This window comes from Aythya ferina, assembly GCF_964211825.1.
Source record: "Aythya ferina genome assembly, chromosome: 9".
Taxonomy (NCBI): domain Eukaryota; kingdom Metazoa; phylum Chordata; class Aves; order Anseriformes; family Anatidae; genus Aythya; species Aythya ferina.
In genome coordinates this window covers 11292834-11306059 of record NC_140305.1, presented here as the reverse complement: position 1 = coordinate 11306059, position 13226 = coordinate 11292834, and the positions used below count along the sequence as shown (strand labels likewise).

Genomic DNA, 13226 nt, shown 5'->3' with positions numbered 1-13226 from the left:
CTTTTTTCCCCCCCTCCCTTCATTAAGTGCAGCTCGGTCCCCATTTCCTGTCAGAACCACTGCAATTTCAAAATACTTTGCTATTTTAGTAGTTTGTAATCCAGACTTCAGTACTTTTTTTTTTTTTTTTTTTTTTTCAGCTTGAGAAAAAGCCCTTCGGTAAACAGACCCTTCTGAGTCACTGTTAGTCAGTGAAAATAGTCATTTAAAATCCTTTCATGTCAAGTGTTTTTGAGACTCTTAATCCAGTCTCCTGCAGGAACTGGTCAGTAGTCTGCTCACACCAGAGGAGGAAAAAATCTGGAGAAAAGCACATCTAAGGGAGGACAAACGCGGAAGAAGAGTTAGAGAACCTGGAAGAAATTGCCCTGGGTGGGGAGATCTGGTGATTATTGCTGCATGTTACAGAACGACTCAAAAACATGCTAGGAGTTTTCTTAAAAAAGACGAAGCTACTGTAAGAGAAAGAGGTCAGACTGCGATTTATAAATGTTTTCGTGAGAACAGGATAGAGAGCTGGAAAGTGAAAGGGACTGTTTGTGAGGAGCTTTTTTTCTCCCTAAAGGAAAGTTTACTGCTTTGAAATTAGTGTCTGTTATTGCCCGTGTGCCTGAACAATGGGAGCTTTTGTTTGATGTCTGTTTGCTCTTTGTAACCTTCGTGCTGTGTTTGGTGTTTTATCCACCTTCCTGAACAAGTCTGCAGATTCCCGTGCCTTCTCCCCCTTCCAGGTGAGGACACAAAGGCAGAAAAACCTGCGGTAAACAAGAGGTTGTTTGAGAACACTACAGGTTTGTTTTCACATAGGAGCTCCTCTAGAAGAAAGACTCTTTGTTATGTGCATCCTTAGTCTGGTTGTTTTGACGGACAAGGAGAGGCTTGCTAATAATAATCACAGCAATGAGGTCTCTCTCCAGTTGTCGTGCTTGTGATGGTTTCACTGCTGCACACAAACCAAGACTGGTTGTTGCAGGGTACCCAATGTGGAAAGCTGCTCCTCCTCTTTTGTGCTAGCTACCAGCCTCTTCTCAATGCAGCTGAGGATAGGGGTGTGTGAGGAGCTGCTACTAACAATAAGCTGTCAGTAACAAGTCGTTTTCCTACCATAGACAAGGTCTTTTATTGCTCAGTCTTGTGATTTATTAGCTGCTAGCCTTGATGTGTATGAGACCACTGAGACAGCAGCCCTAGCCCTGGTGAACATTGACCTGCCCCTCTGTTCTTCATGGTTTTGCTTCTGTTTGGATGAATAGGAAGGTTTCTCTGAAATACCCTTTGCCTTCCCAAATGTGCTGCTCTTTCTGAACAGCATAGTTGTGCTTGGGAACTCTTCTGGCAGGACTGCATCCTTTGGAGAACAGATGAAGAGAAGATGGATGTGTGCATCTGCTGCGTGAGGAGAAGGGTGGGTGGGTGATGGAGCTGTCCTAACGTGCTTTGGCACTTGGCATGGCAGCCCTATGGATTCCCAGTTTCTCTTTCTTCATCCACGTAGAATTCTAGTGATCAGTATGTACACATCATCGGGCTTGTCTGCATTTCATACAGTGACAAGGTTCTTCTGGCATACTCTAGGTTTTGACAGCTATGAAGTGGTTACAGAAGTCCTAAAATCTCCCCCTGTCTGTGCTCCTCTTACGGATTGCCAAGAACAGGAATGTGCCTTGTTTAGGAATAGAGTTTCCAGAGGCATGTAGGAATGTGACCCTGGTATGAGAGATGAGCATTTTCCCAGGGAACGCTCTGTCCGGTCTGCTTTCCCACTGCAGCACCAGGGGAGATGGGGACGGGGAGGAGGCACAGATGGAGGGTCAACAGGAGTGAGCTTCACTGCGGGTAAAGCGAAGCAGCAGTAGGTGCCGATGGCAGGGCTCACAGAAGATGCGCTTTGTAGTGTGCCACCACCTGAACCTAATCGTGTAAAAATGGCCCTGAAGAGCCATAGTCCAGTGTCACACGAGAACCTTCTTTGCTCTTCCCCGTTTAGGATGGCATCCAGGTTTCAAGGAGACAGGATTGGTACGATTTGGGTGTGCATTGGTGGTTGTAAATTTGCTGTGCTGATTAGGTCTAGGGAGCTCCAGCTGATCTGAGCCCTGAGTTATCAGGGCTGAATTTGCTGGCAAAACTGAAGGCTGAGCTGCAAATGGGAAGAGGGATGTTGTCTGTGGAGGAAGGCAAGCCTCAGTCCCCCATGAGTCTTAAGTGTTGATACTCATGTTATTTCTCTCTCCCAGACTTCAGAGACCTCCTAAAATCTTGTTGCTGTGCTGCCTAAGGCCTTCCTTTCCTAATGCTCGGCTCCGCATTGTTTCAGAAACTGACGTCAGGCTTTTAAGGTTTTAGCTGTAAAGGACTGGTTTGAGTCTGAAACTCAGTCTTTCATTCTCCTTTCTTCTCTCTTTTTCATAGAACCACGGAATGGTTGGGGTTGAAAGAGCCTTTAAAGACCATCTCATTCCAACCCCGCTGCACGGGCAGGGACAGCTCTTACTAGACCAGGTTGCCCAAAGCCCCATCCAGCCTGGCCTTCCTTTGAATCTTGTGCATTTGCTGAGGGGGTAGCACTTATCTTATTTACACTTAGTCCATTTTGCCCTCTGTGAGTTTAGCAGTCATGTTCAAAACGTGTAGTGACTTTGCTGGTGTTTGGATCTTGCTGAAGAGCCAGGTGAGGTGTTCTTACACACGCCGTTGTTCATTTATCTGTCATTGTTGCCAGAACAGGAGCTGAAGGGAATGAAATGGTTGGGTCCTCATTATAATCTCACACAACTTTCCTCCCTGAGTTTTTGGGTTCGAGGGATACCAAGAGCTTACTCCAAAATACAGAAGCAGATGTAGTAGTTAGCTGCAGCTGGTGGACATTTTCCCTGCTTTGGCCGTCTGTGATCAAGCCATTTTCTTAGCTCTTTTATTTTTGTGGTTGCAGTTCCTTGGCCTTCTGAGCTCCAGAAATTCCTGCTGTCCCCGTATCCAAATCCTCAACTGTTTTGAATAATCCAGGATCTCTTCAGGGGTTTTATGGCTAACACCTTTGAACATAAGACTATATTTGAACAGGATGTGAGTAAAAGGAAGCCGTCAGAATGAGCAGGTGTTCTCATGCACCCACTTTTGGCTACTCTGAGAAATGTATCACATCAGAAAAACTATATTTAGCAGGGTTGTGTGCCCCCCCTCACCACAGCATTTCTTCAGCCAGCTCCGTGATTGGGCCAGTGTGATCTTAACTTGTTTTGCTGTCTTTTGTGGTCACTGAGCTCACCAGATCCACTCTGATAACAAACAGTCCAACTGCGTGTTTGGCCAGGCTGCCACTTCTCTGCTGAGAAGTTTCTGGGCAGCCAGAAAATGCTGAAGGAGGAAGTGAGCAGAGATGATAAAGTTGTTTGGTGGCAGAGAGACCAGAGAGTGAAGCTTATTCTCTGGCTGTTGGGTGAAGAAAGGTTGTTCAGTACAGGGAAACACCAAAAGGGTGAAGTATAGCAGACTTCTATTTAAAATTTGGTGTCATATAAGTAGTCTTTTTTGGGCTGCCTTTCTAATCCAATTATTCACAGCTGTTCAGTGGGGAAGGACATCCAGGCACATCCAGTCCATTTTTAGAATGTGAAATGAGAAATTTTCTTTGGTTGGCTCTGTTGTTTGCCAGCTGGCCCGATTTGAAATTTCGAAATGTCAGAAAACTGGTGTTAGTTTTGGACAGGAGAGTGTGGGTCGACATGGGGGGGGAAGATTTACGGCCTGGTAAGAGGGCATGTGCTGGCTGAGGAAGAGATGGAGGAGATGAAGCTAAGTTTTGGAAAAGTGTCAGGGAAATGTCAGTATTTGCACAAGACAGTCGATGAAGGCATGGCTTTTTTTTCTTTTTTTTTTTTTAGATTTAGATTTTTTTTAGATTTCGAGTGGGCAGGCTTGGAAGTTGAGAGTTTCTCTGGCAGACTTGTGGAGGGCACGTAAGTGCCTACAGAGGGGCTGATTGTCACCATGGGTCCACCAAAGATATTTCAGGAGGTTCATTCTCAGTGAGGAGTCTGTAAATCAGGCTGCAGCCTGATTTGAAGTGTCTTCCAGCCTTCCTACAGTTCTTACTCATCCTTAGGGCTCTTCAGGATCGATGAGATGATTGGCAGCTTTTTTTTTTTTCTTGATGACTGTTACTGAACTCTTTTGCTGGTCATTGTTAGGTCTCAATAAAGTCACCACGTGCTGAGCTCTGACCCCAGCTGCAATTGGGCGGGCATCCAGTTCCTACTAAGAAGTGAAATCTGGAGGACCCCGCCCTGAAAGCTCAGTAGCATTTGGGATCCAAAACTTATTTAATATTCCCTTTTTAGGAAGAGCAAGCACTTTTAATATACATAATAGCTCATATCTAGATAAAATTCTGAGCTGTTTCGGGGCAGGAACACTCAGAGTTCTGCCAATCCCCATGCAAGCCAAAAATGTAGGAGATTATAAATAAATCTTAGGACTTTTTATTGTTGATTTTTTTTTAAACTCGTAGCAAGACAACTTCCATCCTAGCTCAAAAGCAATCAGATCATTGTTTTTGTGCTCTCCTTTTATATGAGAACAAGAGGTCACTGGATGACATTACTGCTTTGTAAATTTAGAACAAATAAAAGGAAATGCTACTTCACCTAGTGCGTCGTCATCCTGTGGAATATGCTGTTCCAGGATGTTAGTCAAAAGCTGTAGCTGGAACATAAAAAAATAGCTGGGCCATGCTTGTTTCTAGCCACGCTTGCCAACAGGGATGACCAAGTCTCGTGTTCCAGAGCATCGGCTCAGCACGGCTGTAGCTGAGAGCAAACACTCTGACTCCCTGCCTGGCAGAGGACAGGATTTCAGGGGGAAGATTGCTGTGGCTTCTTCTGGAGATGCTAAGAATGGCTTCTTTCTGATGTGAGACACTGGACTGGTCATCGGCCTCATCTAGACAGCACAGAGTATGCAATAGTCTTTGTACCTGCGTTAGTGTCCTGCAACAGGTGGATGGCTGGAGCTGAAATTACTGGCTCATGCAGAAGGAGATAGAAGTGGCAGGATGAGTGATTTTCATTCCCTGTGAGTGCGAGTGTGTTTCTGTCATCTCAGCGGTGCCTTTTTGGGGAATAGTGCTGTGAAATGCCTGCTGCGCATCAGCCGGCGCAGGGGAGAGGCCAGCACGCCCCAGGTGTGTGGGGCTGCCTGAAAGGCGGGAGCTGCTGAACTGCTCTGAGAAGGAAGTGTCCTCGCTAACGTGTTCCTGGATTCCTAATTATCCTCATTAAAATGTTTAACTGTAACACCACTGCGGGTTAATCAGAAAAACAGGTTTGTATGCTTTCTTAATTTCCCCCAAGAATTGTTACGCTACTTATATTAAAATTTTAATCTGTCCTTCGCAGTGAAGCCTGAATTGTCCCATATTGTCTTTAGGAGTGAGGTTTGCGATTGTATTCTTCTATTTCCGATCTCTGATGATACTGCTAAATCCCAATGCAAATGTTGATTTAATACTGATTAATGGAAAATGTTCTTCATAAATTTATCGTGCACAAAGCTGTGTTTTATTTACAGTTCTGTAATTACACAATAGACCCTTTATTTTAATTCTGTGACTCCGTCTGGATGATTCAAGTATGAAAATCTCCTTGACCTCTTTATTTGTCCTCTGCCTTATAAACTTTAACTTTACTCTGTGAACAGAGGATTGTCTAACACTGGATGTGGGGATTTTTAAGGTGTTGTAGTAGATAATAGAAGGAATTAGTGATTCATATATTTGTCAGTCTCCCCAGTGATCCATGAAGTCTGTAGTCTCAGAAATGAATTCTTAACCAAGGCATCTACATTTCTGTATTTTATACCGCTGTTTTAGATTTCATGTCTTCCAAGGTGACTTAAAAGCAATTCTGTGCTTTAGCCTTTTTTTTTTTTTAATAAAGAGAAATAGTAAAAGGTACAGCACTGTATGGGAGTGTTCTGAAATAGGAACCCTGATGATAATTAATTTTACTAGCTATTTTAAAATATTTATTTTTCCCCACTGCCCAGGAGTGTGCCAGTGACTTGTTGAATAAACTGGTAGCTCCTCATAAAAAATTGCTCTTTTCAAAGCAATGAAAGGTCCTTGGACTCTTGTCCTAGGATGCTTGGGCTTTCCATAGGGTACCTCTGTACATACACAGTTACAGATGTTCTTGGCTTTGCAGCCAAAGTGAGGCCCTGCACTGCCTCCTCTTAGCAGGACTTCAGAGATGCTGCTCATTCTTCTTTAACTTCACATTGATTTTAGCAGCACTGCTTTATGCTCCGTAAAAGGTTTCTCTAGGGTAACCTTCCTTACATAGAGCTCAGATGGAAATAGAGGTAATCTCCCACTTTTCCTCTTTCCCAAGGAAAGAGAAAGACTCCTGTGATTGCCTTCTTTCAGAATAAATTTTATCAGAACTAGAATTGTTTAAAGGAAAATTCAGGAAAAAGGGAAGAAGTTATTTGAAGTTTTATTTTTAGAAAATAGTAAATACTTATTTCTGTTTATTTACCATTGATACAGATAGGATAATTTTGTTCAAAATAGCATGCTACATGCTGAAACTGTTCCTAATATAAATGGCCAGTCCTTGCTTGGAAAAAGCATTTAGTTCCATTTGTTGTCTACGTGATGTTAGTGGCAGTGGTGTGCTCTTCTAGTTACTGGTAGTCCCCTTAGCATAGTTAGTGTTACTGCAGTTGAATACTGCAGTCTAACCTATAAAAAGAAATACATATTGTGAAAACTGAAGGGCTTAAAATAACCCAGAATTCTACAGATAGACCTTTTTTTAGATTTTCATTAAGTATACATTTCTTACTGCACTCTCTGAGCTGTTCTGATATCGACAAGAAGTCTGCTCTTCAGTTTCAGAGGCTTTTATTTTTAACCTGTTTTATGAATCATAATGAGAGAAATGAGAAATGGACCGGAAAGTGGTAGTTAACGGGTTACATACTGGGATGACGTGTGTGTGGTTTTTTAGTGCTGCTTAACAAAACCTTGGTGGCATGCTTGTGAGAGTCACACCGGCCTCATCAACCTAATGTAGTCCTAGTCTGTATTGATCTGGTGTTGCAGATGTTACAACACAATTTCCTGGAAATGCAAATGATGAAGATTTTTTTTATGTACAAATTGTAGAGGGATAAAGGAGTGTCTGGAAGCTTTTTGAGTTGACTGTATGGGGTTTATCTGGCATGGGTGCTCCAGGCAGGCAGCAGCAGTTCCCCTGCGGCTGTGCAGGCCCCTGGTGGAGCAGGCTGTCCCCCTGCAGCCCGTGGGGCCCACATGGAGCAGATCTCCACGCTGCAGCCTGTGGAGGAGCCCCCGGTGGAGCAGGCCTCTGGTCAGAGCTGCAGCCCGTGGAGAGGAGCCCACGCAGGAGCAGGGGGTCTGGGGGGAGCTGCTGCCTGCCCGTGGGGGACCCGTGCTGGAGCAGTTTGCTCCTGAGGGATGGACCCCGTGGGACAGAGCCGTGTGGGAGCAGGTCTTCAAGAGCTGCTGCCTGTGGGCAGCCCCTACAGAATTGGTTTGGTATGGGTGGCATCTTGTGGGAGGGACCCCACATAGAGCAAGGGAAGAGAGTGACCAAGAAGGGAGAGGTGGAGATGAAGCATCAGGGACTGACCACAGGCCCCATTCCCTGTTCCCCTGTGCTGTTCAGGGAAGGACATGGAAGAGGGTGGTGGTGGTGGGGAATGTGTTCTGAGTTTGCTTCTGGTTTCTCACTGTTCTAGCCTGCCTAGTGATAGGCAATAAATGATATTAATCTCTCCACATTGCATCTGGTTTGCCGATGATGGTAACTGTTGAGCAACTTCCTTGTCCTTTTCTCAACTCTTGTTTCTGTTATATGTTCTCTACCTCTTCCTCTGGAGAAGGGGAATGAGAGAGCAGTTGTGGTGGAGTTTAGCTGTCCATTGTTGTGAAACTACCACCTTGACACAAAGGAGATCCTTTTGTTTTTTTGTTAATGATGCTCAACCTTAATGCGGATTTTCTTAAATCCAGGTCTTGCAAACACTTCAATATTGTTCTTATTTAAAAAGTCAGTTGGATGGAAATTGGACAGACTTGTACACAAAGAAACAGTGTTAGTATAGTGTGGAGAAGAAACACTTCTGTCTTTGGAAGAATAAACGTTGATTTATTGTCAAGTTGGGACCCCAGCTGAATGGATAGCCCTGTGGATAGCAGGCGTGGTCCCCTGACCACGTTAGGACCTTTTATTTCTCTCTACTGCCGCCATCTGACAAACCAAGAGAGCATTGGTGGGAGGCTACACACAGGCTTGTCTGCCTTCCTGGGCAGAATGGAGTTTTGGCACCACATATGTCTTCTACTTGTTTGTTAAACACTGAACTGTTTGTTTAACGTGGGGCAAACAGCACATCAGAGTTAGCCCAGAGTAGAAGCAGACTGAAAACAGTGTTTATAGGAGGCAAATTCACCACAACCCCAAGCTGCTGGTGGAACTTGGGTTGGACATCTTTTCTGTCCCAAATGCTTGTCAGAAGACAAGAGGATTAAAAGTACTGTCATTTCTCTTTTAGATAGTTTATTTTGCTTCATTTCTCCCCTCTTCTCTCTTCGCTTGTCATCAATCTAAACTATTTTTTGGTATGATGTTACAGAGCATTAGAGTTTGTGAGCTCTGCAATCACACTGTAGCTGGGTATGGTATAGCATACTTAAGAAACCACAGAACCACAGGGGATGTAGGTCAGTTTTTAAGGAAAACAGCCCTTATGGGTCATTCTTTTGGTATATCAGTCACTGATCTGATGAAATTTATGTTAATTTGTCTACTAGTTTTAGGATTTTTCCCTCTTGAATACTTAGTATTGTGCTTTCAGTCTAATTTAACAAATATGTTATTTAATTTATTAATTGATAGAAACTGGTACATTAAGCTGTTATTTTTGCAAATTTAATGCCAATTTAGAAAGTCATTAAGTGCGTAAAAAAGTATGCAAGGTCTGCACATGTGATGTATTAACTTTTACTGTCCAGTACCTGATTTGCGTTGTGCTTACTGGAATATGAGACATATCTTCTGTTGTGAATCTCATTGGTTCTGAAAATAGCTTCAATACTAGCAATAATGTGTTCTCTCACTGTCTTTCACTGACATGCTCAGAATACACATTAATTTTATCTCTCCCTTCAGATTATCACTCCATGTCGGAAGCTCATCCTTTGTGCTGATAACAGAAAAGAGATGGAAGATTGGATTGCAGCACTGAAGACTGTACAGAACCGTGAACATTTTGAGGTAATAGGAAAATGTGTTCCTTTATACTCTGTGCATCCTCTTCTAAAAACCAGCTTGTTTTGAGATTGAGTCAGCCATCAGTGAAATTAACAGAAGTCATTTTTATAGACTGTAGTGGGTATAGCATTAGGCCTTCTGTAAAAAGTATCCCAGATACACAGAAATGATTCTCCAAAGAGTGTACTTTATATACTCACTTAGTAACTTTGAGAGCACTTCTTTTTTGAGAGTGTAGATAGATTATGAAACACAGTTCTCCTTCCATTGTCTTTTCACTCTTCTGTTATCCTCCCTGTCCTGTGTTGCACCTTGTCTGCTTGCTATTCTGCCTGTTTCAGTGCATATCTTTGCTTTCTGGGACTGTACGTAGACCAGAACTGCCAGCAAAAGAAACTGTCCTGAGTTCTTCTCACTCTGATGCTTGTCTTTCTGTTCCCTCCATTATGCTAGCAAAATCATTCCTCTGCAATGCAATGAACTGGATTGAGGAACTGATCCTGCTGAAATCTTAATACAAAAAAAAAAAAAATGGAGAAGGGAAGGATTGACTTCAGCAGATAAATTCTCCAGCCCATTTTCCTATGCACAATTGTAGTGAGACAAGCATGGGAGATAGCACAGGAGCAGGAATTAAGGTCTTGCTTCTTCTTCAAGCAGAAGCATGAGCTCTTCTGGCTTAAAGAGCTTCTTGACCTACAGGTGCTGTGTGTAAACTGCATGTGGCCAACTCTTCCCTAGTAAAGTGTTCTGCTTCTGCCTTTTCTGACTCCTCTACACAAGTCTTTGTTCTAAGGAAAAGCGGTCTTGTGTCTCTGCTTCGGATTTTGTTGTAATGCATCTATTTTATTAGTCTACCCAGTACAGCATGGACCATTTCTCAGGGATGCATAACTGGTACGCCTGCTCACATGCTCGGCCAACATACTGCAATGTGTGTCGGGAGGCATTATCTGGAGTCACGTCACATGGGCTCTCATGTGAAGGTAAGAGTGCTTCTTTGTCTCCTGTTTTGGGAGTGTCATCTTTATGGCTCCATGCCACATTCTAGGGATCTTTTAAGAGGAATATTGTTAACAGTCTGTTTTCCATACAAGACAGAATCAGATTCTTGGTATTTTGTAAAAATAATAATAATGATAATAATAATAATAGAAATGATGAAATTTTCATGCTGATTTTAGTATTAGACTTGACAGAAGTATAGCTTTTTTTTCATTACCCAAATACTGACATCCCTTATTAAAATGATGCTTCTGAAATTAACAGGTATGTAATTCTGAGGTATGAGATTAAATATTCATGAGAATTCTCCTGTTCATAAGAATAGTCATAAGAAAGTCCTTTCTAAGTGTTTAAATGCCAGGAGGTTATTTTTTTAGTTTTAGCATAGCAGATGTGCATGCCTGTGGACAGCTCATACTTGTAGCATGAATGAGGTTACACCCACACTGTGTAAAAGGATGGTGGAGTGTATGACTACATAAATCACGTCAAGTTTAACAAGGTGATAACGAAGCTTTGTACAAGGACCTAGTAAAAGTGATGAGGCAAGAATTAATAACTAGCTCATCCTACTCATTATGCTTACAGTTGATAGTTTTGGCAGTACTAACAAGGATAGTGTGTGCCTGTGCTTTCTTTTGGAGGCAAATATGGTCACTTGGGACAGATTTCACACAGACTGCCACATTACATGTTCTGAAGCTGGATTAATATGTTCTTTTCTTTTCTTCCTCTCTAGTGTGCAAGTTTAAAGCCCACAAGCGGTGTGCTGTGCGGGCAACCAATAATTGCAAGTGGACAACTCTGGCCTCTATCGGGAAGGATATCATTGAAGATGAAGATGGGGTAGGCATTAGTCACGGTTCCTTTAGCCATAATCTTGATGTTGAAGCACTGGCATGTGCTCTGTGCAGCTTTCTGCACAGTAAAAGTAGTAATTGTGCCTTTATGTGTTAGTGATATGGGAAAGGTCTCTACTGTCAGAACATAAAATTCTGCGCGAAGAGTCTGACCAGGGTACCAAGGACTCCTTAATAGCAAGAGAAAACTGCTGCAGACCAGGGGGAGTTGCGGTTAGATAGTTGGAGGCATAGGGAATCTGGTCTGATTTTTGGCAAAGGAAAGATAAATGATAAATATCTTAGCATATGGGATGTCTGATGCAAGTCTTTGTTTCCTCAGTAGCCTGGGGTAAATCACCTGGTCTCTTTGTGTTCGAGCATGTTGTGAACTGGCAAAAAAGATTGTTAGGTGTTTTCTAGAAATTACCTTTGCTGTCCTCAAAGAGTGCATGTAAAGACTTTTCAGTTGGATATATGTGAAAGCCACAGCGTATCCTGTTACCTTAAATTGCATGATAGAAAGTCCATATTCGTTCACTCCTCTCCCTCTGTCCCATTTGCAGATCTCGATGCCACATCAGTGGTTGGAAGGAAACCTGCCAGTGAGTGCCAAATGCACTGTGTGTGATAAAACCTGTGGCAGCGTCCTGCGTTTGCAAGACTGGCGCTGCCTTTGGTGCAAAGCCATGGTGAGTTGAATAAATGTCACCATTCCAGTAAAAGGGTAGTCTCTGATCAGCTCTATGATGTGTTCTTTTAGTGACTTTTACTTAAAATGAAATCTCCACCAGTTCTGTCGGTGTTTGCCATGAAGAACCTGATTGTTCAATCTGTAGGTGATAAACAGCCTGCAAGAGAAAGAAGTTTAACTTGTGCTGAAAAGCATCACCGTGATGCATAAAAGACAGACATGAAATAAGTTCCTGGCTTCTCTGCAAGCTCAGTTTCTTTTGATAGTGTGCTTTCATAGAAGAATCCAATTATTCTAGATATGAATCAATGCCTCAGGCATGGGAGGTATTTGATTTTAAGGGGCTGTTTTTTGGCAATTCTGCAAGTTGAAAAGAGAGGAGGAAAAAAGATGATAAAGAATACTAAGTTATTTTAATAATAGCAATTCCTTTCCCATTATAATAGGTTTCTCTTACATAAACACCGTAGTTAGGTCTTGCTATGCTTCCAGTTGTCTATAACATTAATAATGGAAGTATCACAAAATTTATAATGAGTTGGGACGGGTGCTCAGACCCCAAGCAAACCCTCTGTCTTGCAGTCTTCATGTACTAGAAATGACTGAAGTGCCTAATTCTACTTCATATTTACTTTTTTGGTTAGCTTTTCTCATCCCTTCTTCTCTTTCTTCTTGTGTCCCTTATGTGCTCCTCCTTCATTTTTTTGAATTCTCAGCTTCTTTTTTTGCTGCTTTTCAAGAAGCTAAGGCTTTCCTTGATCTCAGCTGAGGCTAGAATTTTGAAAGCAGAGGACTGGATGGCTTTTAAAAACATAATTTATTATCTGGTTCTTTCAGCACTCAAAACACAGCACATGCTAACGGAAAGAGGGGAGGAGAATTGGTAGAAAACAGATTAGATCATTCTTTAACATGACCTCATTAATGACATTTCCTTGGGTTCTTCCCCTCTTCCTGTCTTCCTATCTGTTACAACCTCTTGTAGGGTGGCTCTATGAGTTATACCACAGTGCCCAAAAAGTGTGCAAATGATTTATTTATTTATTTATTTTGGTATTTTCAGGTACACACAGCGTGTAAAGAGTTGTTGCCAAACAAGTGCCCTCTTGGGCTGTGCAAAGTATCTGTCATTCCTCCTACTGCTCTTAACAGCATCGATTCAGATGGTAAGTATCACTAGTAAGTAGTGCCTTCTTTCTCTTCCTCTCAGTCATGCTCCTTCCTGATAACACTATTAATCCCAGGCTCTGTCAATGATGATTCTGCTTTTGGTGTTGCTGATATTCCAGACTAGAAGATCTTGCTGAAGTATGGTGCTGAGCTGTTTGCTTTGCTTATTACCCTGTAACATCAGTATTTGCTGAGTTGCAGCTGTTAAAATTTATTGAG

At 42.5% G+C, this 13226-nt stretch overlaps 1 protein-coding gene across 11 annotated transcripts in view; it reads left to right on the top strand.

Moving 5' to 3' along the window:
• The window catches only part of DGKD (diacylglycerol kinase delta), a gene marked incomplete at its 5' end in the record, with an annotated part of 66096 nt that overhangs the window by 26542 nt on the left and 26328 nt on the right, over positions 1–13226 (top strand). For 10 of the 11 annotated variants that reach the window (XR_014696100.1, XM_084529934.1, XM_084529931.1 and 7 more), the window contains 5 exons: positions 9198–9302; positions 10153–10285; positions 11044–11150; positions 11710–11835; positions 12901–13003. Coding sequence is in view for 10 of the 11 variants with exons in the window: in XM_084529934.1 (XP_084386060.1) it covers positions 9198–9302; positions 10153–10285; positions 11044–11150; positions 11710–11835; positions 12901–13003 (574 nt within the window). Of the gene's footprint in view, positions 1–4816; positions 5323–9197; positions 9303–10152; positions 10286–11043; positions 11151–11709; positions 11836–12900; positions 13004–13226 lie in introns of those variants that run through there. The other variant, XM_084529937.1, reaches the window with a different exon arrangement.